The sequence below is a fragment of the Limanda limanda genome, chromosome 1, assembly GCF_963576545.1.
Source record: "Limanda limanda chromosome 1, fLimLim1.1, whole genome shotgun sequence".
Classification (NCBI taxonomy): domain Eukaryota; kingdom Metazoa; phylum Chordata; class Actinopteri; order Pleuronectiformes; family Pleuronectidae; genus Limanda; species Limanda limanda.
Genome location: NC_083636.1, coordinates 38,400,612 through 38,426,925, shown reverse-complemented (window position 1 = coordinate 38,426,925; position 26,314 = coordinate 38,400,612). Strand labels below are relative to the sequence as shown.

General features: G+C 43.5%; 2 protein-coding genes across 3 annotated transcripts in view; one reads left to right on the top strand and one right to left on the bottom strand.

Moving 5' to 3' along the window:
- Window positions 1-19,180, top strand: part of grin3a (glutamate receptor, ionotropic, N-methyl-D-aspartate 3A) — a 38,537-nt gene extending 19,357 nt beyond the window's left edge. Inside the window, exons 3-10 of the mRNA XM_061073935.1 lie at window positions 1,275-1,944; window positions 2,454-2,837; window positions 3,354-3,499; window positions 6,111-6,226; window positions 7,044-7,195; window positions 11,275-11,436; window positions 11,711-11,781; window positions 17,320-19,180. Of these exons, the coding sequence (XP_060929918.1) occupies window positions 1,275-1,944; window positions 2,454-2,837; window positions 3,354-3,499; window positions 6,111-6,226; window positions 7,044-7,195; window positions 11,275-11,436; window positions 11,711-11,781; window positions 17,320-17,866 (2,248 nt within the window). The 3' untranslated portion in view covers window positions 17,867-19,180. The remainder of the gene's footprint in view (window positions 1-1,274; window positions 1,945-2,453; window positions 2,838-3,353; window positions 3,500-6,110; window positions 6,227-7,043; window positions 7,196-11,274; window positions 11,437-11,710; window positions 11,782-17,319) is intronic.
- A 1,396-nt stretch (window positions 19,181-20,576) lies between these two features.
- Window positions 20,577-26,314, bottom strand: part of plppr1 (phospholipid phosphatase related 1) — a 64,980-nt gene continuing 59,242 nt past the window's right edge. For both annotated transcript variants that reach the window (XM_061077895.1, XM_061077903.1), the window contains 2 exons: window positions 22,638-22,769; window positions 20,577-22,226 (listed from right to left, as the gene is read on the bottom strand). In XM_061077895.1, the coding sequence (XP_060933878.1) occupies window positions 22,221-22,226; window positions 22,638-22,769 (138 nt within the window). In that variant the 3' untranslated portion in view covers window positions 20,577-22,220. The remainder of the gene's footprint in view (window positions 22,227-22,637; window positions 22,770-26,314) is intronic.

The window sequence follows — 26,314 nt, the reverse complement described above, 5'->3', positions numbered from 1 at the left end:
ACTGTAAGCCGCTGGCCAACGTCCACCGAAATTTCCCTTTAAACTAACCAAGGGTAAAACATAATCGTATTTTTAAGCTTGTAAAACCCCAAAACTTTAAAAAGAGGTGGAATAGGTGATATTTTATTGGACAACGAACAAGCCAAGCAAGCAGAGAAGTTATTTAGCTGCTGTGCATCTTCCACTTAATTTGATTGCATGAGTTGAATTGTGTTCCATGAACTCACCCTCTTGAAAGTCTCATTAAATAGAAAGACAAGGTGAGAGTTTGAGCCTTAATATACAGTATTCACACACACCAATGCAAGACTTGATAATATGAAGCATTATTAAAAATGACTCTGATATGAGAACAGTACGTGGTAGCACTGCAAGGTCAGCATTATCAGGTTGTAAGTTGTGATCAGCGTTTCGGTTTCTTTCCGTCTTCACCAGAAAAAAGACAGATTATTTATTCAAGTGTCGTAAAAGACCTGAAAGAATTTCTTCCTTTAGGTGTTAGGTGTCCACATGCATGCACACACACACACACACACACACACACACACACACATAGGTCACCATGGTCCACTGGTTATCTCCAGCCTGGGATGTCTGCAGCTGCTTCCCTCCCATCAGCAAGAACCACAGACTTCCACCAACTCTAACCTAATAATTCTAGTTTAAGCGACGACCACTGACCCAAACAACAAGTTCTGGTCTTTCTGAAGCCTGAATCAAGTAGTGAATAAAGTCCTCTCACCGTCATCAGCTGATTAACCATGAAAGATGTTACCAACTTGTAGGTTAACGAGGATAAGAAATCCTAGCAAGAGAGTAAAAATGTGAATCTACTGTTCCTTGAGCAAGGCATCTGGTGGCATCTGGTTTGCTGTGTATTATTTTCTATTGAGAGTATGGGGTGTGAGAGAAGCCTACTTTAGTCTGAAGTCCACCATGTTTATATTATTATTTAGTACTTTGAATTTAGTGTAGAGCACAGATGGTTATTGATTGAGTTGTGCTGTCAGTTTTAACAACGCATGTATTCGAGCTCATTGTCACCGAGTCAAGTCTATAAGAGTTCTTGAAGATCTTGACCCCAAATACAACTCTGACAAATGTTCCTTTAAAACTCTAAAGATAATTATGTTTTATGTTTTATTTGATCTGAACAATTTCTTTCACTCATTTCTAGATTATAGATACAAACTTGGATAATCTCTTCTAACTCCTCTGTCTCTCCCATCCTCCTTCCAACCACCTTCCTCTCCTTCCCCATTCATTCCCTTCAGATTCATATCCAACACAACATTCGAGGGCCAGAGCGGCTTTATATCCAAAGAACGTCACAGCCAGAATGTGGTCTCCGAGGCCCATCACTACATCTGGTCCCTCCAGCTGGACCCTCTAGGCCAGCCAACCTGGACCCGCCTGGGACGCTGGCGCCGGGGCAGAGTTCTGATGGACCAGGGCGCCTGGCCGAGCCACGCGGGCTCCGGGGTCGGAGGCGACTGGCGCCGGTCCGCGCGGCTGCACATGCGGGTGGTGACGCTGGTGGAGCACCCGTTTGTGTTCACCCGCGAGGTGGACGGGGACGGGCTGTGTCCCGCCGGCCAGCTGTGCCTCGACCCACTGAGCAATGAGTCTGCCGTGTTGGAAGGGCTGTTCCACAACCTCGCAGGACCCAACGGCACCGTTCCCACCGAGCTGAAGAAGTGTTGCTATGGATACTGCGTTGACCTGCTGGAGAAGCTGGCGGAGGACATGGGCTTCAGCTTCGACCTCTATATCGTGGGCGATGGGAAGTATGGCGGGTTCAAGAACGGTCGCTGGACGGGCCTGGTGGGCGACCTGCTGAGCGGCGCTGCCCAGCTGGCCGTGACTTCCTTCAGCATCAACTCAGCCAGAAGCCAAGTCATCGACTTCACTTCACCCTTCTTCTCCACCAGCCTGGGAATTCTGGTCAGTGCTGCTCTTTTTCTTCCTGTCTCGCTTCTTCTTCTCCTCATTAGATGCAGATTCTTCCCCACTTCTTATTTCCCTCGTCTTCTCCTCTTTGGCCCAATCCCTTCTCAGTTCTCCGTCACTGACCTCAACTCTTTCCGCTTGGTTTGGTTGTGGTCGGTGTTAATCACTGCAAACCCTGCATTTCTGAAATCTAACCGTTGACTGCACAGCTTTGTGATGTGACTCTACGGCTGCAATTATTATCTCTCTTCCCACCAGTTGACAGGCAAAGAGCCGGTGGAAACCACACTCTCCTCCTCTGATTACAGCTTTATTCACAGTAGATGTCTGCTCTACTATCTGTCGTATTTTTATTTCTATTTCCATTTCACCATAGGTTTCCTCTTAATGAACAAATATGTCAAAAACAGCAACACATACTCTCACTCTTTAACCCTACACCATGTTAATACTGTTTGTAGCAGGTAGAGATACGGTTTTCACTCCTTTGCCCCCCCACTTAGGTTCGCACTCGTGACACAGCAGCACCCATCGGAGCCTTCATGTGGCCTCTCCACTGGTCCATGTGGCTCGGCATCTTTGTCTCCCTCCACGTCACCGCCGTCTTCCTCACCCTGTACGAGTGGCACAGCCCGTTCGGCCTGACGCCGCGAGGACGCAACCGCCACCGCGTCTTCTCCTTCTCCTCGGCGCTCAACGTGTGCTACGCTATTCTGTTCGGGCGGACCGTGGCCATCAAGACGCCCAAGTGCTGGACGGGCCGTCTGCTGATGAACCTCTGGGCCATCTTCTGTCTGTTCTGTCTGTCCACCTACACCGCCAACCTGGCCGCCGTCATGGTCGGGGAGAAGACCTACGAACAACTTTCAGGGATTCACGACCCAAAGGTACAGAAGTCAGAAAGGTGCAAGATTGAAAGGCCTTAAAAAAAACTTCTCGATTCCCTTCTTTTTCTAGAACTGCAGTTGTGATTATTTTATATCAAAGATTTCATATAGATATGGAAGAAATTTACTCCAGAGTACAGAGAAAAGGCTCTGTTTATATCCATATACGCATCTAATGTTGAGCATTAATGAGCCATTATAACTCTTCTCACTGTGTGGGATTCATCAGACAGAAAATATATCCTTTAATTAAACCGACCCCGTTAGGGCAAGTGGGGTAAGGTAATTAATTATTTTCTCCCGCTCACCGACTCTCTGAATCACAAGAGTGCAGGAATATTGAGAGTTGGGTGAAAGGAAAGAAATTAGTCTGGAGTCTTTCGGGAATTTAACACCGACTGAAAATACGAGAAACCGGCCAGAACAGTAGAAGAAGTCGGGCTATTGATCAATATTAAATGCTTGTCGAGAGCGTTTTTAGAAGAAGCACCTCACTTTCTTTCTTCTTTCCTGCAGTTGCACCATCCCTCTCAGGGATTCCGATTCGCCACGGTGAGAGAAAGCAGCGCGGAGGACTACCTCAAGAAAAGTTTCCCCGAGATGCACGAGTACATGAGGAGATACAATGTCCCGGCAACGCCAGACGGCATCCATCACCTCAAGTAAGATGGCGGTTTATATACTCTGATACGCTAATACTCAGTAACTCGTCTAAGCTGATTTTCTCCTTAATTGCGTGAATGCACGAAGTTCTAATTTGTTTCACCAGAGTCCCGTATCGAACCGAAACTTTGACAGTTTTCATAATAACATAAAGTGTCTTGCTCTGTTGCTTTATGGTAAAGCTTTGCGTGGCAGATCGATTTGCTCGGCACCCACTGGCAGCCGCCACCACAGATCAGACTGTGGGAATCTCTGAAAGAGTTTTCTCTCGCTGTCGCCATTCCCCTAAAAACCATCTTCTCTCTGGTTGCACAAATGATCTCTCGTCATTTTAGATCTTTCTGTTTTAAGTTGCACATAGTCAAAATTAGGTTGACAAAAACATGCATCCTCTCTGTAGTCGTTCCCGCTGCAACTCTGCCCGTTCACATTCAGATCTCAGCCTCCTCCTTCCTCTGCCGTGGCTGTCATCCTCCTTAAGCTGCTTCAACATTCAACCGTCATCCCCCCCCGTGGAGCCAAAGCAAGAGTATAGTGAGAGCAGGCAGCTGGAATGCTGGTCTAGGCTGGTTAGGACCCAATTTGAATGGATCAAACAGGGTTTTGTTACTGAGCTTGTAAAATTGCTGATTAGAGGAGAAGTGTCATCTTTGGGAAATTACCATAAGAGAACAAGACATCAAACAAGTGTAGCCCGGCGCCACTTTGAATACTCTGCACTTCACTCCCAGAGGGACCAGGCTTTATTTATCACTTACTTTATCATACAGAGAGCAACATGTATCATGTGAATCAGACTCAAATCATTTCATAGTTTTATATGAGCTCAAATCCTTACTCTAGTAAATATTTACCCCCGCCAAGGAGCATGTTTCAACTGTGTTTGTTAGTTAGCAGGAATACGCCCAAATTACTGGATGGATTACCACGAAACTTGGAAGAAAGAATCAAAAATCTATTTAAAGTTAAAAGGTTCACAACAGCAATTAATACCAGCTACAACTAACTGACTTCAACTGCTGGATAATTAGAGCATTTGGAGAAAGAGTGCTGACTGGTGCATTATCAGGCATCAGCCAACTCTCTTGTAGCGTTTTGTCTTTCTCATTAAAGTGGAGCAGGAGATATTGGAGGAAGCGCCGCTCTTATATTCCATCGTAGAGTTCCTCACACCACAGCTCAGCCTTGAACACAAAGCCAAATTTACTATCGAGCGTTTTCAACTTGGCTTCGTACGGGTCTCACTTCATGATGAAGACTTTCCCCCGATCAACTCCAAAAGATTTAAGATTAATGGAGCTGCTGCGTCCTGCATCGCCGTGTATAAAGTACGGCAGCGCTACAGAATCGTCTCCCTGTCATATGAGGCATTTTCAATTCATGCAGTTGGGATGCTGATACACACATTCACTGCTGTTTCAAGCATTGCTGCAGGAAGATGATGCAGAAGGTTAGAGCGTTTTTAATCACATTCGTAAATCGGTTGATGTCAGGGTACCGGTGCAGATCATAAAACACCCAACACAGCCAGGTCGAAACTCGGTGGAAAGACCAAGGTCAGAAGCTGCTCGCTCCTTCCAGCTGTGATGACGAACATCGAGCTCGTGGGTAGAAGATATAGACTTAAAATACGTCCTTGATAACAAACTAAAAATATAGTATATCGGGAAATAAGAATCTTTGTAGCCTTTCAGGCAGTCAAGGCATTTTTTGTTGGTTGTATGTTAGTGATCCTCACAGCGTTCTGATTTAATATCTCACCTCTGAATACAGGCTCTGCTGTGAAGGGAGGGAAGACTATGAATAAATTGGCCAAAAAGCTGTCAGGAATTTAAATGACATACGACGAGATCGGGAGGAAAACGAGAGACTGAGAAACATGAGGTTCAGACGAGGAGAAATATTGAAAAGAGAAATTCACTGAATCATTTGCATCTAATTTTCCTGTTATTGTTGCAAAGTGCCCGTCTGAAAGAGTCCTTTAAAATCGCTCGCCGCCGCAAAGCAAAACAATTCATCCCACGCTTTCAGTTTCCCTCATGTTGAGTCGAGTCGTCTTCAATACGTGTTGATGAAGAGGAAAGCATAAAATCAAACCGACGCAGAAACGAGTGATGTGAGGACAAAAGCAAGAGAAACGTTAGGAGTAGCAGCCCAGGAGGGAAAGAGGCAGTAAGCACAGGTTCTTTTAAGTTTATGTCTCCTGGGTGTTAAAGGTTAATTTTTCATGTGAGTTTTAGAGTTTGAAAATGTGTGCGTGTCCCTGTGGCTCATTCCCAGAAGGTACAATTTGTGTTAGTGCTGTGGTTATATTTGTCACCGCGATGCGTGACGTCACCCGTCAGTGAGGTCAGATCTGATTTCATTTCATTTACACGGTCGCTCAGGTCAAAGCCTCTTTTTCATCATTACAATAGTTTGAAGACAAAATAAAAGACCCCCTATTTGCCTGAAATGTTGTTTTTTGCAAATAGCATGACAACAGAATATGCAACTAAATCTCTACTAAATCTCTCATGCACTCCAGACTGTTGTGGTCTGGAGTGCATGAGGCGGAGTGTGTGACTTTGTGTTGCACCCCCACTGCACTGTGCTTGTCTCTGGTTCCAGGGCCGACCCTCAGAGGCTGGACGCGTTCATCATGGACAAAGCTCTGCTGGACTACGAGGTCTCCATCGACGCAGAGTGCAAAACACTGACGGTTGGAAAACCCTTTGCCATCGAAGGTAACGCGTGAGAGCTTCTCATCATTTGCTCATTTACGATCTATAATGATATTCAATATGTATCTTGCTGATGAATAGAGTATCGGTTACTATAGGGCCTATCGACTATTGATGACGAATGAGCCTTTGGCGGCAACAGCAGATATCTGGGCCAAGATTCCATCTTCCTTTATCTGTATATGGTTTAAAGTCAGACTAGTTTCTTTATCAAGCATTAGGGTCAAACTATACATGTTTATTTAACTTAAGCTTAAACTGTAGTCTGATTTCTGGCATTGCAAATATGTTCTAGTGTTGATTCGAAGAGGTATTTTTGCAGAACAACTGCCGTGAGCGTTTTTAACAATATCACTCACTCAACATTTGCAGGTCAGTTAATCTTCTGCCTTCTTTCAAAAGCCGACTGGTCTCCCTTGCCAACCGTTAAACGTCTGGTCCATTTAGCGAGTGTCCTCTTCTTCTCCGTGTGAAAACGTCCCCTGTGGTGGAAGCTTCCATTACAGGCCACCACAGTCCCAGTTTCCTGCATTGTTGTTAATTACTTAATGCACCTCTTAAGCCTCCAGGATACAATTCAAATCAATCCGTGCGCTTCCTTCCAAGGCCAGTTACTTCTGTAATTGGCCGTTGCTGAGTCTGTCACACTTTCTGGGCATGCTGCGAAACCCCCAGATACACTGACATTTTTTCAAATAGCTTCTTTTGGCAGGAATCAGCCTTTCTTGTGCACAGCAGTAAACCAGCTGCAGTGCATGTTGTAACAGAGGAATCGCTGCTGAAGAGTCTTGACTGTGTGGTTTTATGTTTCCACCGGCAGGCTACGGCATCGGCCTCCCGCAGAACTCCCCCCTCACCTCCAACTTCTCGGAGCTTGTTAGTCAGTACAAGTCCGACGGCTTCATGGACACGCTGCATGACAAGTGGTACAAGGTCGTGCCCTGCGGGAAGCGCAGCTTCGCCGTGACCGAGGTAGGACGACACCACACCCTCCACACGTCACAGGCAGATGTATTCTCTCTTTTGATGGAGAGACTTCAGAGGGTGTCAGGGTTTTGACAGCTAGTTTTTCCATTACCAGCCTTGAATATGATTCAACTATAAAAGTAACAAGTGGAGCCTTACAAAAAATGAGATTTGCCACCAATTACACGAAAAATGCACTCTTGGTTTCTTCAAATGTTTCATAATAGCATAGAAGTAGCTTTCATGTCCATGCTATCTTTTCTATGATGGAGGTCTATTGTACAAAGCCCTTCAAACACCAAGGACTCGTCATTTTTCTGGCTCGACTCGCCGCCTGCACCACCCTCTATGTACAGTAATTGCTCCCTACTAATTCAGACCCTGGCCCCTGACCCCCCCAGCTGCTAACCAAGCTGTGTCCTCGTCACATCCGTCCTAAGCACTCCGGGCCCCGTGGTCCAATCCGTACTGCTGTTACAAAGCACTCAGCTCTCCGAGCAGCCCGGCCATCTCTCCACCCAGCTGTGACTCTGAAATCCCCAAAAGTGTCTCTGAGCTCAGCGCATACTGCAAACTCTCCACTTTCAAGCCCGAGTTGAGAAGTAAATTCGCGTCCCCTCCTCTGGCCCGTGTTCTTCCCGGGGTTTTACTTTTACTCTCTATTATTTATTTTCTTAGCTACGGTGTGACAGGCAATATAACCCCCATCTAATTAGGAAGCACTCATGGTGTGTGCCTCTGAATGACAGCGTCGTCCAAGCACCCGGCACATAAATGTAAATCACCAACTTATGAGGCTCATAAGAGCAACAGAAGTGCTACATCGCAGTGCCACGATTTGAAGTGAATCATTTTCCATTGTGTAGCAAGACGGGCTTGTAGATGCAGCTGCAGACGTTTAAACTGCTCCAGGTACATTTCATTTTGCAGCATTATGACGGCAGCGATGGCAGAGAAAGCTGCTCACCAGGTATATTGCTTCATGTGTAGTGTAATTTAATTTTCTATCAAGATGACTGCCTTGCAGAAATCACAGTAGGACGTCTGTGCTTACTCTTATTTCTCATGTAAAAGATACTAGGAATCGATTGAATGTGCATCATAAAATAATATTTAAATTGGTCCTAACACCTATGGGTTTATTTCCTCTCTTGAGAGCCTGTATTTGCTATTCCTGGGCTCAAACTGTGCACTTGCCCTCAGATATTTTGTTGCTTTGATAGATTTCCTGTGCTCCAGCTCTATTCCTCACATTTCTTCTGTTCACGTATGTACCTAAGTAGGGATGGAAGGCTCAATACCGACGTCTCGAAGCGGTGTTGAGATTCCGAGGCAATTTAATAAGTCCAAATTGGTGCAAGCAACAAAACACAAATCAGAGCACATCTAAGCACAAGCAGGGCCTATTGGAGTGTAAGCACAAGGTTTCGACTGAAAGCAAAACAAAATCTGAAGCTGAAATCAATCACGTCCTGCTCTCATGCTGAGCCACCGGGCTCTTGAATAGAAATGGAAGAGGAACCCACACACACACACATTTCCTTGTCACATAGAAAGTCAAACAAAAGTGTTGCACATGTAGTAGAATATCTGGTACAACGAGCTGTCAAACTGAACACTGGTGGACATGACCGGGAAATTCATGTGATAAAAGCAGGATATGAGTTACTGACAAGGTTGGCTCGCTTTAGTCCTGCTCAGCATTTTTTCTTTTGGGCAATCTTTTATTCCGATGACTGACTGCTACACCGGCAGCAGCAGCAGCAGCCGATCCTGAAAAGATGAGGAAGAAAAAAAAGATATTTGATGGATTGGTTTCAGCAAGGCAGCCAAACTCTGCTGGCACAGAGCCAGCTCTCTGTCCCCCCTCAGAGGAGTTGATTCCATTCTGAATAATACAATCAATACTAATAAATGAAATGTTATTCAATTAGCCATCATTAGAAGGGCCAAACGTGACATCACTGAGAAATATACTGTGATCAGAGGTGTGTTGTGGGATTTATGCAAGAATTCACTGCAGATTTTTCCCAATTAACCAATTAACTAAAAAGAGATGGGGAGTGTGTGTGTTCAAAAATGTGCTAGTCTGTGAGAAATGTTTTTTTTTGAGCGAACTGTTAAAAGGATGAAACAACTGTAATGTAATTAATTTCCTATCTCAATACAGTTTGTATTCTCCAGCCGTCAAATAGATAGATAATTAGATACTTTATTAATCCCGTGGGAAATTTAGGTCATCCAGTAGCTTATACACGTATACACTTATACACCTCACCGACATACATACATAAATCACATATACATAGGGAGAACATAATACAGATACGGGAATGGGTCTGACCCTATGGCACAGAATGCAATGATTGTGTCAGTGTACAGTAGGAAAATGTTATTGTGCTGCTGGAGTGGATAGTACAAAAATATATATATAAAAATAAAACAAAAATATATATATATAAGCATATAAGAATACGTCAGTGGTACTAATGTCTGCACGACTTCCCACGAATCATCAGCTACCACTCACGCAAAATTTCATTACCGCCCAAGCTCGCCAACAACAATACTGCGAGGATGTCTGGAATCCATCATGTATTCCATTCCGACACGACTGTATAATGCAATCGTTGCAGCGAGCGCTGTCGTGACACCGACTCTGCAGTAACTCTGTGCATCTGCAGTAACAAGCAGCAAGTGGTCGGTTATGAAAAGTGTGATATTACACTGGGAGATGACTACACTTGTAGACTGAAAAACACGTTTCTGTGAGTGGTGCGTTCAGAACAGAAGGAAGGAATCATAATCTCAGAGAGAAGTGTGATATCCCAGAGGACAAGGCTGTGAGGGGTTTTTCTTCGAAGCAGGATTTGAGAAGGAGATGGAACATATAGTCAAAATGTCAGCAATTTAAGGGAAATTTTTGATTTATACGTCCGAGAAACGTGTCTTATAACTTTGATTTTGAATTTTAGAATTCACACATGTACAAATTAGTCGTCCAATGCCTTGTCCGAATCGGTGCTTGACATATTAATTGGACTTAACTCCACTTTAATGCATTTTTCAAGCTAATTGCCACTGTGTATTATTCATGGTTTCTTTGTATGGTCTGGTGGTATGTATTTTATCACAGTTTGCCTTGTTTGAGAATAAATGGAAATGAGCATGTCCAGCTAACCTCGGAAACAAAAAACGCTTTTTCAGAATCCAAAGTTTCATCTTTTACAGCTACGGTTATAAAAAACACCACAACACCTTACATTTGTAATTCGGTGCAGCTTTCCCTCTGATGGAAGCTGTTTTTAAATTGTAATTGCTATTTTTATAAACAATCTCTGCCCATGACTCCCGCTCCGACTGTGGTGAACGTGTTACTAGGTTCACACATAATGGCAAAAAATTATAATAATACAATTACAGTAGTGTTATCATCCGTGTTTGCTGCGGAAGTCATTCTGTAGACAGGAACTTAAAGCTCCTGCCATGGGAAACATCTGCTTCTGGAAGATAAGGCTGTGGCCCAGTATTGTTCTCTATTATTTTTATTGCAGTACAAACACAAATAAGACTCCTGCACATTTCAGTGTCATTGCCATCGTGGATTCATTGAGCTTAGACTGCTGCAAGTATGCAAGTGTTTTGCTTGTATACAGGAAAATACACAAACCATGGGGATATTTAGGGGTTTGATCTCAGGCTCGGCAATGAAACAATATCAATAATTATAGCAATAGCAATGCAACAAAAGTCCAATGTATATAAATCAATATGCATTGTACAGGCACAGTGAGGAAGGACAGAAGATAATAGGTCGATCTCACATTTTGTTGGAAAGAGTTTAAAACCACAACGAGAAAATATGTCTTTAATCTTGTGATAATGTGGCATTTAACCTGATAATTATGAATATTGACTGATTATGAATTAAAACTAATAATCAAGTGTGTCAGTTTCCCTGTACTTTGTTTTGTCTGCTTACCTTCCTGCTTTACCAGTTAACAGTTCAACTTTTTCACTCAACTATTCCTCCATTGAAGACAATGGACCGAAATCTGAAAACTCTCGTGTCTCTCTCCCCCCAGACGCTGCAGATGGGCATCAAGCATTTCTCCGGTCTGTTTGTGATGCTGTGCGTGGGCGTGGCCATGTCTCTGGTGACCACGGTAGCAGAACACATCGTGTACAAGCTGGTGATCCCGAGGGTCAAGGAGCCGCGCTTCAAGTACTGGCTGCACACGAGTCAGGTAGGAACCTGCACGCATCACAGGTCACACCACGGCCGAGCACAGAGGACTCATCACTGTTAGAGAACATGAAAGTGCTCCACTAACAGTTATAGTCCAAAATCTCAGTAGCATCATGTACTGGTGAAGTTCTTAACGTATAGATACATATTCTCTGTCTCTCTCTCTTACACACACACACAGTCTTTACAGTTACACCCAGTAATACATTTATTTATTCTATTTACGCGTTTACATTTAAGTTTTTGACAGCTACGTGTTGCTTGTTTTCCAGAGATTACACCGGGCCCTCAACACAGTCTTCACGGAAGACAAAATACCGACTGTAACCAAGCCGGAGAAGAGGTAATGTCACCGTCACGGAAAAAAAACTCTTCTTTGTGTGAATTTAATATCTCCGGGCCAAATAAGGCTGTCCTGGATACTTTCTGGGTCTTATCAGCTTCTGTGAGAATTACCTGCAAAGACCATTTACAGCAAATGGTTTTACAGTTGGATTTGGCTGAGGAGGCCTCGACGAATCCAAGAAGCTGTGCAGATTCTGCTGAGAGAGCTAATCCCCCCCGCCACCCCCCAAAACAAAATGACTGCTAACTGCTTAATAAGCAGGAGAGCGTTAAAGTCTGCCTTCCTGAATATGCAACAGGCGCGTTGCAGTTTCCCCTCGAATGCTGAGAAAACCAGTCTCATGTGAGAAGTGACTCAAAACTATCGATCACGCTCAGGTGAACATATGGTGAGACACTGAACGTTAGACACCAGGGAAATATCCTTCAACTAAAGTGAAGAACTATAACCAGGTTTGAGTTAAACACGTCCACTGCTGCGTTCTGAGGATCTGGGAAATTACATTCATACATTAAAGAAACAACTAATAAATTGTGGAGGAAAGCTATATATATTCATTTTGAAGTGGGCCAGTACGTGAAAGATATTCTATATCAGACACAGCCCAACACCACTTCAAACCACTAGAGTTAAATAAGCCAGAGACTGGTTCGGTTTAATCACTGGAATCAATCATATTTCAAATAAAAGGTGAAAACGTGGTAAAAATGTGCCCGACAGAAACAATAGAAGAACTCAAACATTGATCAAATACAAACAAATACACAAAAGTTGCACATACCCTGACAATAAATAAATGAATATCCCATCGAGGTGAATACACAGACAGTGCAAACTGGAATACAGATTTATGTTTGTCATGAAAGTGAAACAGTGAAGCCACAGCAGCATAAACAACCTGAGCCGAACCATGAGGTGTCAGTGGTAATGAATGAGATATTAAACTCAGCTCTGGGTTCAGACCAGGTGAAGGCGTCTGCACCAGTGGACCTACAGCATGGGTGTGTGGAACATAGATATATATATAAAGACTAGATGTCTCGTTCGACGGAGCCGGACGTCACCACATGGCGGCCCTCTTGCATCGGACAGCTCGCTCACCTACCATAACCATTACTTGCTCAATTTTCAACCGATTTTGAAACGGTCTCGGTCTGACGTTTATAACAAGCCAGACCGTTTCAAAATCGTTTGAAAATTGAGCAAGTTATGGTTATTTACCGCTACCAACACAATGTTATGGGTGAGCGAGCTGCCCGATGCAAGATGGCCGCCATGTGGTGACGTTCGCCTCCGTTGGCCGGCAACGCGGCCGAGTCATCTAGTGTTTATATCTATGGTGTGGAAGACATGAGGCCCCCCCCACCACCACGAAAAGTAAAGCAAAAATGTGTTGATCGCCCCCTAGTGGCTGGGTGCAGCACAGGTCACAAGTATCTATTCTCAAAGATTTAGTTCTCATGACACCGAGGTTTGTTTGAAGTTCTAATAAGCTCCAGGGAGGAGGTTATGTTTTCACCCTTGTCTGTGTTATTTTTGGTTGGTTTGTATGTTGCCTGAAAAATAGCACTTAAAATACTAAGAAACTTTTATTAAGAACTACACTTTTCACAGCTAAAAATAAAGTAAAATCCTTCTGCTGAATCACGGGGTCTCATTATGAATCACATGTTAACCTGTAGCCTCCATTCACACTGCAAATTGACTCCGGCATTCACAGCAGGCCACCGGCCAAATCATCAGGCTAAGAAGTGACATCAATTAGCAGCCGGGTGTCGGATGAGAAGCCCCGGCTTGAATCAGAGACTGGGAAGAATGGTCGAATCAGCTGGAAGCTAATTATCAGTCGGGGGAAATAATCTCACGCTGATGTTCCAGAGTATTGTTCGGCACAGCGGGCGGGTGAGCCGGAGATTTAGTAAATCAGGAAAAAGCTTCTTTTTGGGGCAGTTTCTGTGACTTTTCAAATGTTGCATGTATTCAGATTAGTTACATAAACCCTCAGTGTCACCCCTCCCCCCACCCGACTTTCATCAACACTCCGCTCGTTTCCCAACATCACTCTGGAGCTTGCTCTTTGTCGAATGAGAATTTCTGAAGCAGAGGGACTAGTTTCTTACGGAGGAGAGAGATCAAAACAACCCTCCACCTTCTGCTGAGCGGAAGATTTTATTACCCTCCATGAGAAATTGCTTCACCAATATTCCTGCTTAGCAGCGGTCGCTCAGAGGGGACACACAGGTGGAGGACTCAAAGTGGGGATTAAGTACATGTAATAATTATGGAGCTGAGGCCGTGTGAGGGACGCCGGTGGTAATGAGGATAGATGACCCACTCCTGCATATTCAGGCAAAGCACGTTGGAGTCATGGCTGCACGTTGTTTGCTAGTCACAACTTATCAGTGTCATATTGTCCGTGGTAAATAGTTTGTGTTTTTATAGCGTTTTCCAGTGTTGTTTACTCCAAAAACTTCAGAATACAGTTTTTCTATTTACACATAAATTCATACACTGCATCTCTCACCAAATGTTGGGGTTCAGTATCTTGCCCGAGGACACTTCGACACAAGGGGGAGACTGGGATTGAACCTCTAACCATCTGGTTTGTGTGCTCACTCTACTCGTCCACTTTACCTCCTGAGCCACATCCATGTCCCTGCAGAAACCTGCTGTTTATTGCAAACTGTTCTCAAATAGGACCAGATTTCATCCTGCTTGGGGGAAAATACACCAGAGGTCCTTTGGGTTTCAGTGCTACCGTCGCAGCACTGTATCCACCAGATATTAACAATGGAACCATATTTCATTTTTTAGTATGTAGACAAAATGTCTGCGATACCCTGAAACACTCTGACGGCCGAGGGGATCACGTTGGTTTAGTATCAAACTCTGTGTTAAGGTGTTCACATCAGATAAGAGCTTCCGAATAATATATTTAACAATTTCTAATATGAGAAGACTGAACTTTTACACGGGGTGATGAAGAGGTCAGGTAAGAAGCTGCACAAATCTGTAGCCCCCAGCTGCTGGAGACCGGAGGACACTTCAGCAGGGTTCATATCTGTGTGCTGCACCTGTGTCCGGCTCTTTGAAGGACAGCTTCTCTATTCACAAGGCTGCAGCCGCATCCACGTCTTGTTTTGACTGTCGCCGGCAACATCTGTACCGACAGATGGACTGGGAAATAGAAGTCAGCGGTAAAACTTTGCTAATTGAATTCTTAGAATGTGGCAAATAAGCTGCAATAAAGGTATGTGTAGTTATTGGCAGTTCTGGGTAGCCTTGGATTCTGTATTTGGTTTGCCTCTATCAGGTCTGGGTCTGCCGTTGGTCGCAAGGACGTGCATAACTGCATATGGAGCCAATCAATATTTATGAAAATGTAAATTAAGCCTTTGGAATATTCTAATGAGAGGAGTCTGTCATCCCCGTCAATTGGAAGTCGGCCGGAGCAGCTTTATCTGGAAATGAGGTGGAGGAATCTGAGAGGTGTGAATGTTGGAGGGATTTACCTGGCGTGAGAAACGTGAGCAGAGGTCACGCTCAGCAGAATTATTAACAGATAATGTAAACTACATTTATATAGTATAATAAGCTGTTGTTCACAGCTGCCGTGTGTGTGTCAAAAGCTGAAAATATGATTTAAAGATTATTTTATGTTCTTGTTTTTTGATTTTCAGTTTTCAGGCCCTTTCATTCCTGAAGTGCCTCGTTTGACTTGGTGATTAAGAAATGAATATGATATTTTCTATCCTATAAATAATGAGTAAATAATAATAAAACTTATTTATACACAGCAAAGTAATAAATGCATAAATTAGAACGATATGAAATTATTTAAATGATCAGATGACAGAAGGGTTACAAGAATATAATTGAATATAAATGGTGTTATAAGGTTAAAAGAATAAAAATAAGTTCAGATCACGAGCAGTATACAGAATACATTAAGTTAACAGGGAGTAAAGTATATATTATATCATATTGGTCTTTATATACTGGGGTATGTAAGAAACTTATATCCATAAAAAGTCTGTTTCTCTGTAAATGTGCATAGAGGAAATATTACATTTAATCAAAACCAACCAAAACCTCACAATTTTGATATTTTACTATTGAATATAGAAGACAAACATTGCAGTCATAACTTTATTCAGACTCAAGCACAAACATTTCATAAATCCTGTCTCTCTAAACCTTGACACCAGCCTCATGAAACAACCAATCATGTGTTGCAGATGCCACTTTGCTTCTGACCTTCCTCTTTTCACAGCGCTGTCTGAGTTTTTTAAATTTGTTATCTTTTCATTTTCATGGTCAAAGCATTCAAATGAACTGACACATGTGCTTTCACCCCCCCACACCCCCAGTTTGTCTGACTCTAAAACTCGAGTGAAGTAGCTGAAAGTTCACATATTTTCCTTCCTGGTTCGCGGTGCTTCTGTGAAACCGGATTAAGCAGAATAAATGATTTGAGGAGGTGGCAGGACAAACGCTGCACAATGGAGAGAGGATGTGAATCACTCGGCTCCTCCGTCGCTCTCTGGTGTGAAGAGAACGGTTTGTTTTGATCCTGAGTGTCGGCTGATATACGTTTAATCCTGAATAAGAACATGACATTCATGATGTTGTGTCACACTGACGCTCTCACCCCCTCAGCCCATGCTACTGCTGCTGGTGCTCATTAGCTCAAAGAAGAAGGTGGGTGGGATCAGGACTGGCGCTGGAGGAAATTAATTGGACACGTATTTGATTTCCACCTGTAGGCCTCGACAGTCAAGGTCTTTTTTCCTCTTTTTCCTTTTTACCCGCTTGTGGAGCCCTATTCATTAAAAATCTAAAATCCTGTGTTTATTTGCATTATATTTCACCGATCATTTACAGAAATACAGCTAAATGTCATGTTGGAGCCAATGACCATCAAATGAAGAGGACTTAGCTTTGCTAATATTAACAGAGGTGGCATCACAACAAAGTACTTGCCACACAAGTGGAGGACACATTTAAACTGGTGCTGTTTTGACAAGATAAGGTGGGATTCTGGTTAAAACTAAAGTCTGCAGCGATGGACAAAACATTACTTGAAAATACTTTTCATAGAATATACAAAAAATGGCAGGAAATAACCGTCAGGACACACAAAGGAGGTATTTGTCATTTAATGGCACATTTAGTAGAACATTTATACCGTTTGTTGGCACGTAATCATGATGGTTGCATTCCATCAATCATTTCGACGTGAGCATTTTAACAATAACAACAGTTTAGGGAACTTTTTTTCCACCTCACTTCTCTTGTTCATTGTTTGGTCCCGATTCATTGCACTTTGTCAACATGCATAGAATATATAATCATAGTTCGTGCAGGGTTGACAGCATCTCTATGTTTGTATAGTAGTCATGGAGATCTGAGGTACTGGTTACATGTAGGATTCATCCGATTCAGATCCAATAAATATCTCTCCCACATTGGAAGACTTGTGTTTTAAATGTATTTTCATTGTTACATTTCTCTGTTTATTTGTCTTATTTCTAGGTGCAACGAGGGAAACAACCAGTCAGCGTCCTGGAATCCTGCAGAGTCGTCCCACTGCAACAGGCGACGGGTCCTAACACAAGAGATGCAGAATGACCTGGAACACCCTTCCTCCCAGGACCTCCCACATCCACCACCTCCGTCCCCCCTGTCTCACCATTCTCTCCCCCTCCTGGAGAAACGCATGCCCATAGTGACCACAAGTAACGGGCGCTCCGATCTGTTAGGCCGGGTGATGGGGTCCGGGCAGGGGGGCTCGGGCCAGGGGGTTGCACAGTGCCGGGGTCTGGGCCTGGTGGACTGTGCGGGCCGGAACCCTATGGTGCAGGAGCTGTCAGAACTGGAGGGTCAAATCCTCATCATCAAGCAGCAGCTGCAGTCGGCCATGAGGAGGAAGAGAGAGCTAGAACAATACCAGTCAGAAAACCAGCAAGCAAACCAGACTGCGCCCAGTCCGGCCTCCACTCTCCAGTCCAACCAGTTTGCTCAGTATACCCAGTCCCACCAACAGACTAACCAACACATAAACACGCTCCCAGAGTTCTGAAGCTTTTGCCTCGGTGTGTTTTTCCCCCCAGAGGAACCCGGTTAGACACAGGACGAGATTCCAGAACCGGGTTACTCGGATAATCGCCTGAGTTCTGGAGTAGGAACCTTCACAGATTCCTGGAGGTTAAATGTTCCCCGAGGTTCTGTGGTTCCCCTGAACACTCGACTGAGATGTTCCCCCAGGATGTCACATCCTGCTCTGTATCTCCATTTGGGACATTTCCTGACCTCTGGGATTTGTGTTTTAAAAAGACGAGAAGCACTGAACAAAGGTGAACCAGGGATCCCGAACCAAATTTGATCTCCATCGCTCGTGGCTGAAGAGTTGTGCATCCCCATCCTCTTCTCAACATCCTTTTCCTCCATTGTCTTCACCTTCTTTTCACCCTTTTCCCGAACCCCTGCTGATTTTTCCATTCCATCCCCCTCTCCACCTCTAACGTTTGTCCCGTTCATCCCTTCCCTCTAAGCTTTGTCTCTTCAAGGGCACAGATTTGCTTGCTGTGATGATACCTTGATCATAGATATGAAGACACTTTGGTATTTAAGCTTAATGGGCTAATTCACTTGAGTCCTACGTCGAGACTCATTGAGAGTGTAAGTGACCTGTGGTTGAACCCGGCCAGTTAAGTCTTAATGTCCCCGTGTCTTGCTTAAACCTTGTATCTTTCGGTGGGCGAGAGACAAACTGCTGGTGATTGGTTGACTTTACCATTGACGTTTAAGTGTCCCTGGCCTTTTACAATGAGTGTTTCATTTGACTTTGGGCATTAATTTCTTATCGGTTGGTGGGGCTGTTGTTAGAAAAATAGAAAAACAAAAGAAAAAGAGATATAAAGTTATGGCAAGACACCTCTGTATTCATCAAGCACCTCTGGTTGGCATCGTGTGGTGGGCTATACAAAACCTTATTTATGGGTCACTGTACAATGTTGTCCTGCACCTCACGGATGCACCTCGAGTATTTCACGAAACAAGCAGCACCTACAAGGCATCATTTAACCTGTCAGAGTCTGACCAGCAACATGTGATCTGGAGAAGTAACAAGGTACAAATTGGTAGGAAATGGGAAAACGACAGCTTTTTTAATCAGGGACCAAAGCAAAACAAAGCTTTTACTGTGATACCTGTGGTCTTTGGTTTTGCCAGTTAATTTCTGGTACAACCCTACCGTCAAATATAAGAGATTATAGGTTTAATGTAAACGCAGACCTCTCGTTGAACTCTGGCAGGTTATTTAACTATGAATAAGTCACAACTGAATTCACTGAAACAATCCCTGTGTGCTGAGATCTGTTCTCTTGCATCTTTTCTGTTTGGGTTTGGATGTGTTACGTTATTAAAAAAATTACCTCTCTTCTTTGCACTTAATCGAAATCGCAGCCTTTCTTCTTTGGTCAACATGAGCATCACGATTTCCTGTGTGTATATATATATGTATATAAGTTAAAATGTGGAGCCTGAGTTCTGTTTTTAATTAGTACGCCTCTGCAACTGGGGACAGGTGGGTACGCAGCGACTCTTTCTGTTCTGGCAATGAAAGGAAGTTAATGCAACTCCAATGAAGAGCAGAGGCTTGACGATTTCAACGCCTATCAGGACTTTTTTGAAAGGATTAAAGCTATTTGCCTCCACTGATGGGTAATGAGCCCTTGTAAGTCAGACAAAGATGAATCAGTGGAACCAGAGGGACGATGGCTGTCGGCCAGGCCACAGCAATCACATTACACCGTGTGCTGGATGTATTTGCTGAATGTTTTTTTTGTGGGGGGAGGGAGGAGGCATTGCTATTCACCTGCAGTTGTACTTTTCCTCTCATTGAAAACGATTCCATTACGTTTTTTAAAAAAACACCCTGCAGCCGTTCATAACCAGGACACCACCTGAAACCTGGTTTTGGTCGTCGCACCGTTTTTCACCCGTGTTGCTCGAGGACAGCAATTTAGACCGGGAGGCCAACTCGCTGGAGCCAAGGAAGACGATTTGAAAACACACAGCACGGTCAAATACTACTGCAACACACACACACACACTCGCACACAAGCGACACCTATCTATTTAGCCAGTGTGTCTGCAAGCGCAGGCTGTCACAGCTGAAATGAATAACCTGACGGAGCAAAAGAGCACCGGCTGAGCCGTCAGCTTCCTTTGTGTCAGCCTGTGTGTGCACGTGTGTGTCCGTGCACCTTCGCTCGGCGGTGGCACAAACATCACCGGAGTCGATTCAGTCGTAACAGGATGCGTCAACAGAAAAGCTAAAGAAGAGCTTTGTGGTTTTGTTACGTATCTCCGCTCGTGTTTGATCTCTTGTCTGGGTTTAGTGTGTGTGTCTGGACCGGGTGTGGAGAGCAGGAGCCGCCTCACAGGATGTGACAGAGTGAATTCATACTCACACACGACTCTTTGAAGGCCTGTTTAAATACAAGCTTGCAGAAAAAACATGTTTTTCTCCTGAATTGCTCTAAGATGCAAGAATCAGGTTTCTCAGTTGAATTTGCTCATAAAGTTGCACATCAACACCAGTGAGGAATCATCCGAAGACTTTCCTCTACTCTTGGTTATTTCCGTTTTTACAATATTGCCTCTATATGATTCTTACCTGTTATCCTGCTTGTTGGTGAATTTCCGACCCATGATAAAAAGAAACACACAATGACACGTTGTTGCTACTGACTATTTAATTCGTGGACAAAACCAAGAAAAAAATATATGCAGCATTTCAAATGAAACGCTTTTCTTTTTGTTCTCAAAGGAAAAGATGATTATAATCACAATGATGACGCTGATGATGATGTTGATAATGATAATGACCAGAATTCAAATCATGAATATTTATAAAACATCTTGACTTCTCTCTTCATGCTGGGCGTTATCTTCCAATAGGAAATGGAGTCACAACATTGCATCACAATCCACTGGTGGCTCAGGGAAGAGGAGGGGGAGGGAGGGGGGGGGGGCACCTCCAGGAGGAAAAGTGAAGCAGGAGTCATTAGCCTGGTTTCCATTAGGAGGGCTAGCCGCGCCTCAGTAAATCAGTTTCAGTCCCTTTTTTTTTCTTTTCCACATATATTTTATTAGAACGTCTTCCATCGGGATTTAAATTTAATCATACAGCCGCACCAGTGAAACTCCAGGTAGATCTGGTGCAGGCTAGCCCCGCCCACATCTCTGCTGAGCACATTTCTATCAACATCACAGTGAATCAGGAAATCGGGGTGAAACACACCCATCGAGAGGATTTAAACAGATGATATTTCCATAGGTCGTCGGTGATAACGTGGCACAGCGGGCGCCAAACCCCATTTTCTGACTCAGAGGACGTCACTGACTCTTCCTTGTCATTTCCTCCGAAGGAGAGAGAGAGAGGGGGATCATCCCCCAAAACACTTAAACTGATACCATAACATATCCAGGTTTACAGCAGGCAAACAGGTCCAAATGGATCATAATAGTCATACAGATTAACAAAAATCTTTACAAAATGCGACCTGACACGGTCAAGTAATGTACAGAGAGAGATAATAAAAAGAAGGATTCTGTCTTTTTTTTTCCTGTACAAAGGACAAACATCACGGAAACGACAACATCAACATTTTTTTTTTCTTCCATATTCCATAGCACATTTTTCAGACTCAGAGGAACAGATGTGGTGATCGACGACCTGGCAGGATGTGATGTAAAACAGAGTGAGTCAGCTGACAGGAAGTGTGCAGGTTTAACACCGTCAGGGGAGGCTACAGCACTCGCTCATACAAAAATGTACAAAACACTGTCCTCTAACTACAAACCGCACCATGGAGGGAAAACACATCCCATGTTTCAAATGGTTTTTAAATATCTGGAAAAAAAAAAAGAACAACTGTGCTTGAGTTTGTCTTGTGATAGTTTGGATGCGCTCAGGGCGCCGCGGCGGGTTGAACTGGGCCAAAGCCCAACTAGATGAGAACCATTACAAACATGGTGTCTTCTATCCCCCAGGTGAATGAAACAGATATATCAGGAGTGTTCGTTTATGTTTTTCTTGTCAAGCAATCGGCGCCACGTGGGCATGCGTCCTCGTCATTGTGTCTGGAAGTGCTGTGGAGACGCAAACGTGACCCGGTGCTGCCCCCTTAGTCATGTGACCTCCGTCATCGATGCCGAGTGGTTCTGAGAACGGACGTGGGGAGGGGGAGGAGAGGTGGAGAGGGGGAGACAAAGGAAATGGAAAGGAGACAGGAGAGGGAAAGGGAGTGGAGAGGAGAAGGTAGAGGAGATCACTGTGTGAGGTCACTGCATGTGCGTCCGTGTGTGGGAGGGAGGACAGCGTGGGCGTGCAAAATATCATGCCTGTATATTCATCTGGGCGTGTGTCATTGCTTTGTGTGGAAGAGTGAAAGGATAGAAAGAAAGAATAGAAAGAAAGAATAGACAGAAAGAACAGAAAGAAAGAAAGAATAGAAGGATAGAATAGAAAGAAAGAAAGAATAGAAGGAAAGAACACAAATGGTGAGCTAAATATTTGATTGATATTGAATCCCTCTCTTGAGTCAATTAATTCTATCAGGAATTCTAAGAAATAACCAACTGAAGCAGAAAAAGTAAATTACAACAAATTACAGAACAAACCCAATTCCGTTAGACTAAATTAAAGGTATCTGGAGGGTGGGGGGGAGGAGGTCTTTTAAGCTGAAGGCCTCGAGGGAGCTCTACCAATTAATGGGGAAAGATAATGCACACTGTGGAGATTAAAGTTTTTTGGGATTCCCGGGTTAAGTGTTTCTAGCTACCTGTGCGCTGAGGGTCTCCAGAGGACTCTCCACTCGGGGGAAAGTCATTAGAGGAAGACCGCGGTACTCCTCCGGCTTCTGCTTGGCCGCTGCGCTGTGGACGCCTTTAAAGTTGTTCACCACACATAGACCCTGTGGAGACAGTTCAACTGTAAGAGTGAGACAGGTTGAGAATGACAGAAGCGAACCCTGGTCAGTTTCAGAGGTAGACTGGATATAAAGATGGAGGACGTGAAAGTAAGGCCAGGCTTCTTTATGGCCTCATTATAAGTCATAGATCCCGTCTCCTCATGTGTTAGTGGACAGGACATGGACCAAACTGACAAATGACAAAATCATCCACATGTTAAAATTAAAAAAATTAAAAAATTAAAAAAACTAACAATTTTTTAAACTAACAATTTAGTAGCACTTAAATGGCACTTACTGATAGCATTTTGTAGTTTTGCTTTATTTTTGAAGAAATTGTACTTTCTTGATTCTTGTTGTTCTTGGTTTGTACCCTCGGGGTTGAATGCACCTATTGTAAGTCGCTTTGGATAAAAGCGTCAGCTAAATGAAATGTAATGTAATAATAATGTAATGTTATAAGAGGATTTCACAGCTATGCTAATGGCTCTAATGTACGTAGACAAACATTAGCATGCTAACATGCTCACAATGATAAGGCTAAGATGCGTATAGCTGGTATAATGTTGAACTTGCAAACCCTCTTAGTTTTGAATGTATTAGCATTAAACATTTGCTAATTAGCCAAATCATTCTGCAGCTATTTGTTCCATAAAAAAAAAAATCCCCTCAAACTGTGGCTAATGGAAAAATCCATTTGAATTAAAATGTGATTTAAATCAAACAACTCCAGTGCCACTGAGATATTCAGCTCCCTTTAAAGGGAACTGATACATTTTTTGGAGAGATATGTCCATACTTTTTACAACAGCTATTACTGTGAGTTCATACATGGTGTTAAGACCAACATCAGCCATTATTTAAGGCAGTCAGGAGACGCCCTGGGTTGTTCGTCTTCGCCGTGTGGATCTGTGCCCAGCAGACATGTTTCTTCATTTATATGTCTGTTAAATTTCGTGTAAATTACATTCACTTGTAAATTCTTGTTCTTTTGCCCATCAGTCAGTTTCTTTGCTGCATTTCTGAAGTCCCCTCCGAAGACTAGCTAATCAAAAAAACACTGCCTGAGGAGATCCTTCCCACCCTCGACTCCCGACCCCCGGGCCAATCACGCCCTGCGGCAGGAGCAAAGGAGGAAATGAAGCCGGGCGATTCACCGCTGGAGGATCCTCAAGGTTTCCATGTTTGCAGCAGTTTGTGTCTCTAGTGCTTCCGACGCTGAGGAGACGAGTGAATCAAAAGAGGCTGCACATCACAAAAAAAACATATGAATTCTTTATGAAAATCCCTGTCACACTGAATCCACACTTTAAGTTGATTAGAATGACTCAGCATGAGCGAGAGGGAAATGTTCAAGGGGCCGGCTTTTGTGCTCGACTCTACTCTGACACTGATTTCCATTATCCCCCCCCAGACTGTTCTCATCTACTTTGGGATGCGACCTATCTTTTTTGTGCCGTAACCATCCTGTTACATCCTGGTATCATTTCTCTGGGTTTCAGCCTAAGTTCATGGATGACTGGTTTCTTTCCGTTCCTTGTGTCTCGTCACTCATGCTAAGACGGACTCAACCGATCTGGAATCTATTGTCTCAGGTGGGAAAAGCAAAGTAAAATTAGCTTATTGCCATGGAGATACTGACAAAGTGGTTTTGAGCTTTGAAATAACAAATTGCAAATTGTCTGGACAAAGGATCCAGTCCTGCACCATATTATCAGGTCCAGCTTGAGTCCAACCCCATGCGTATGTTTTTGACCTGCATAAAATGGTAGTTTTACATAACTTGCTAGTTAAAGTTGATAAGGATGCTAAATTTAAAGGGGTCTAACAGCCTCAGATGAGAGCATGGACCTCTAATTTGTCAGGGATCAAGCAGGTTTCAGGATCATCCTGGAGCTCCACGACCCTCGGTTTAGACCTGATCCCTCAATCTGCGGGCGGAGAACAAAGCTCTGATAAGACTAATGGCAGTTTCAGTTTGATGAGCCCACAGAGATCCTGTCTCTCTGTGAGCACTGCCATCCCGGGGATTTGAGCTATACCTGCTTTCTACTCGTCTTTGTGCTAATTCGTCTCCCTGAAGATAGCAGTCCATCAAACCGCCTCAGTTCTCAGATGACAAGACCTTGATGGGCTTCATCAGCACCATTAGGTCCATGTGTAGGGGGAGCGGCAGCCGTTCTTGGGTTCATGGTTTGCTGCTAATTCGCTGGAAATGAGCAAGTTGAAAACTGCTGAGGCGATGACTGACTTCCTTGTTTTCTTCTCCCCGTAGATCACTGCCTCAAAAGATGTCAATTTTTATAGGTCAATCATTGGAAAATGATAATCTTCATTAGAGTGGAGTGCATTGGCTGCTCCACCTCGTCGAGTCTCAAGGACAAAGCTGCTCCACGTTGACACTGAAGATCACTGGCTTCTAGCTCCTTACAACCAATTTAGTAGAAAACAAAACGACAAAGAGCAGGTAAAAAAGGACACGACAGGGAACCTGAAAGCAACTTTGAATCTGAATCTTCCATTATCTGAACATCTTTTGTGGTCCAGCAGGAATTTGTCCTCTAAATAGCAAAACACATGAACGCCTCCTCCCCATCCAGTCCAGATGTCTGTCTCTTTTTATTGCTCTTCACTTTCTAAACATTCAACAGGGTTCTCTACGATGTCTACAGTCTGTGCAAACTCAGGCCTGGTATTCAATAGGCTCAGAGGGCTAGAAAACCACGCAACATATAAAATTGCTTTAACACAGCGTCCAAACCTCTAAGCAAACAATAAGTTGTAACCTCAAATCTCTAACAATGGGTGAATGTAACCAACGAACCCTTAACTACTTTGAACCGATTATCCTCCATTGAATTTAAGGGATTAGGGTTAGAAACTAGAAAGGCTGCAAGATTTGTGGTATAAAAGTCGTGATCTTGATTTAAATCAATATATAAGATCTCATTTCAAATTGACAACGATTCTGCTCGATTTTAGGTGGAAATCCAAAAGCACCTCAGAAATCTTTGCTCTTAGCCAATGACAACGTGCCATTAACCCCATGTGATGCAGAATAAGAGAACACCATGTTTTATTTATTCCAGAATCTTGCAGCCTTAGAAACAAGATATGCATAACTTTATTTACTTATTTACTAAAAATTAAGCATTCACCAGCAGCAGTTACCCACTCGCTAAGTAGCCAACACTTGGGAAAATTCCAGAACATAAACAGCCCCTGAGGTGTTGTTACTGGATACAAGTCGTAAAGAGCAGTGAGGGACTGTAGTGACTTGTTTCCTTTTCATCAGATATTAGCTTTGTGACCACAAACAACTAATTACTGCCACCTACTGGCTTTAATGCAACAAATCATGAGGAAGAGGTTGATTACGTGCAAATCCCCTTGTGTTGGTGTTATTTCCTAATGTTAAAATCTATTTTTATTTACTCTGATGTCAGATATCTCTCAGAATCTAATTGAAATAAATCCGTTGGTGCTTCCAACGAGTAGGTGTGGTAATTGCAACTGTCTTAAAATGCGCAAAACAGCAAAGTTTTAAT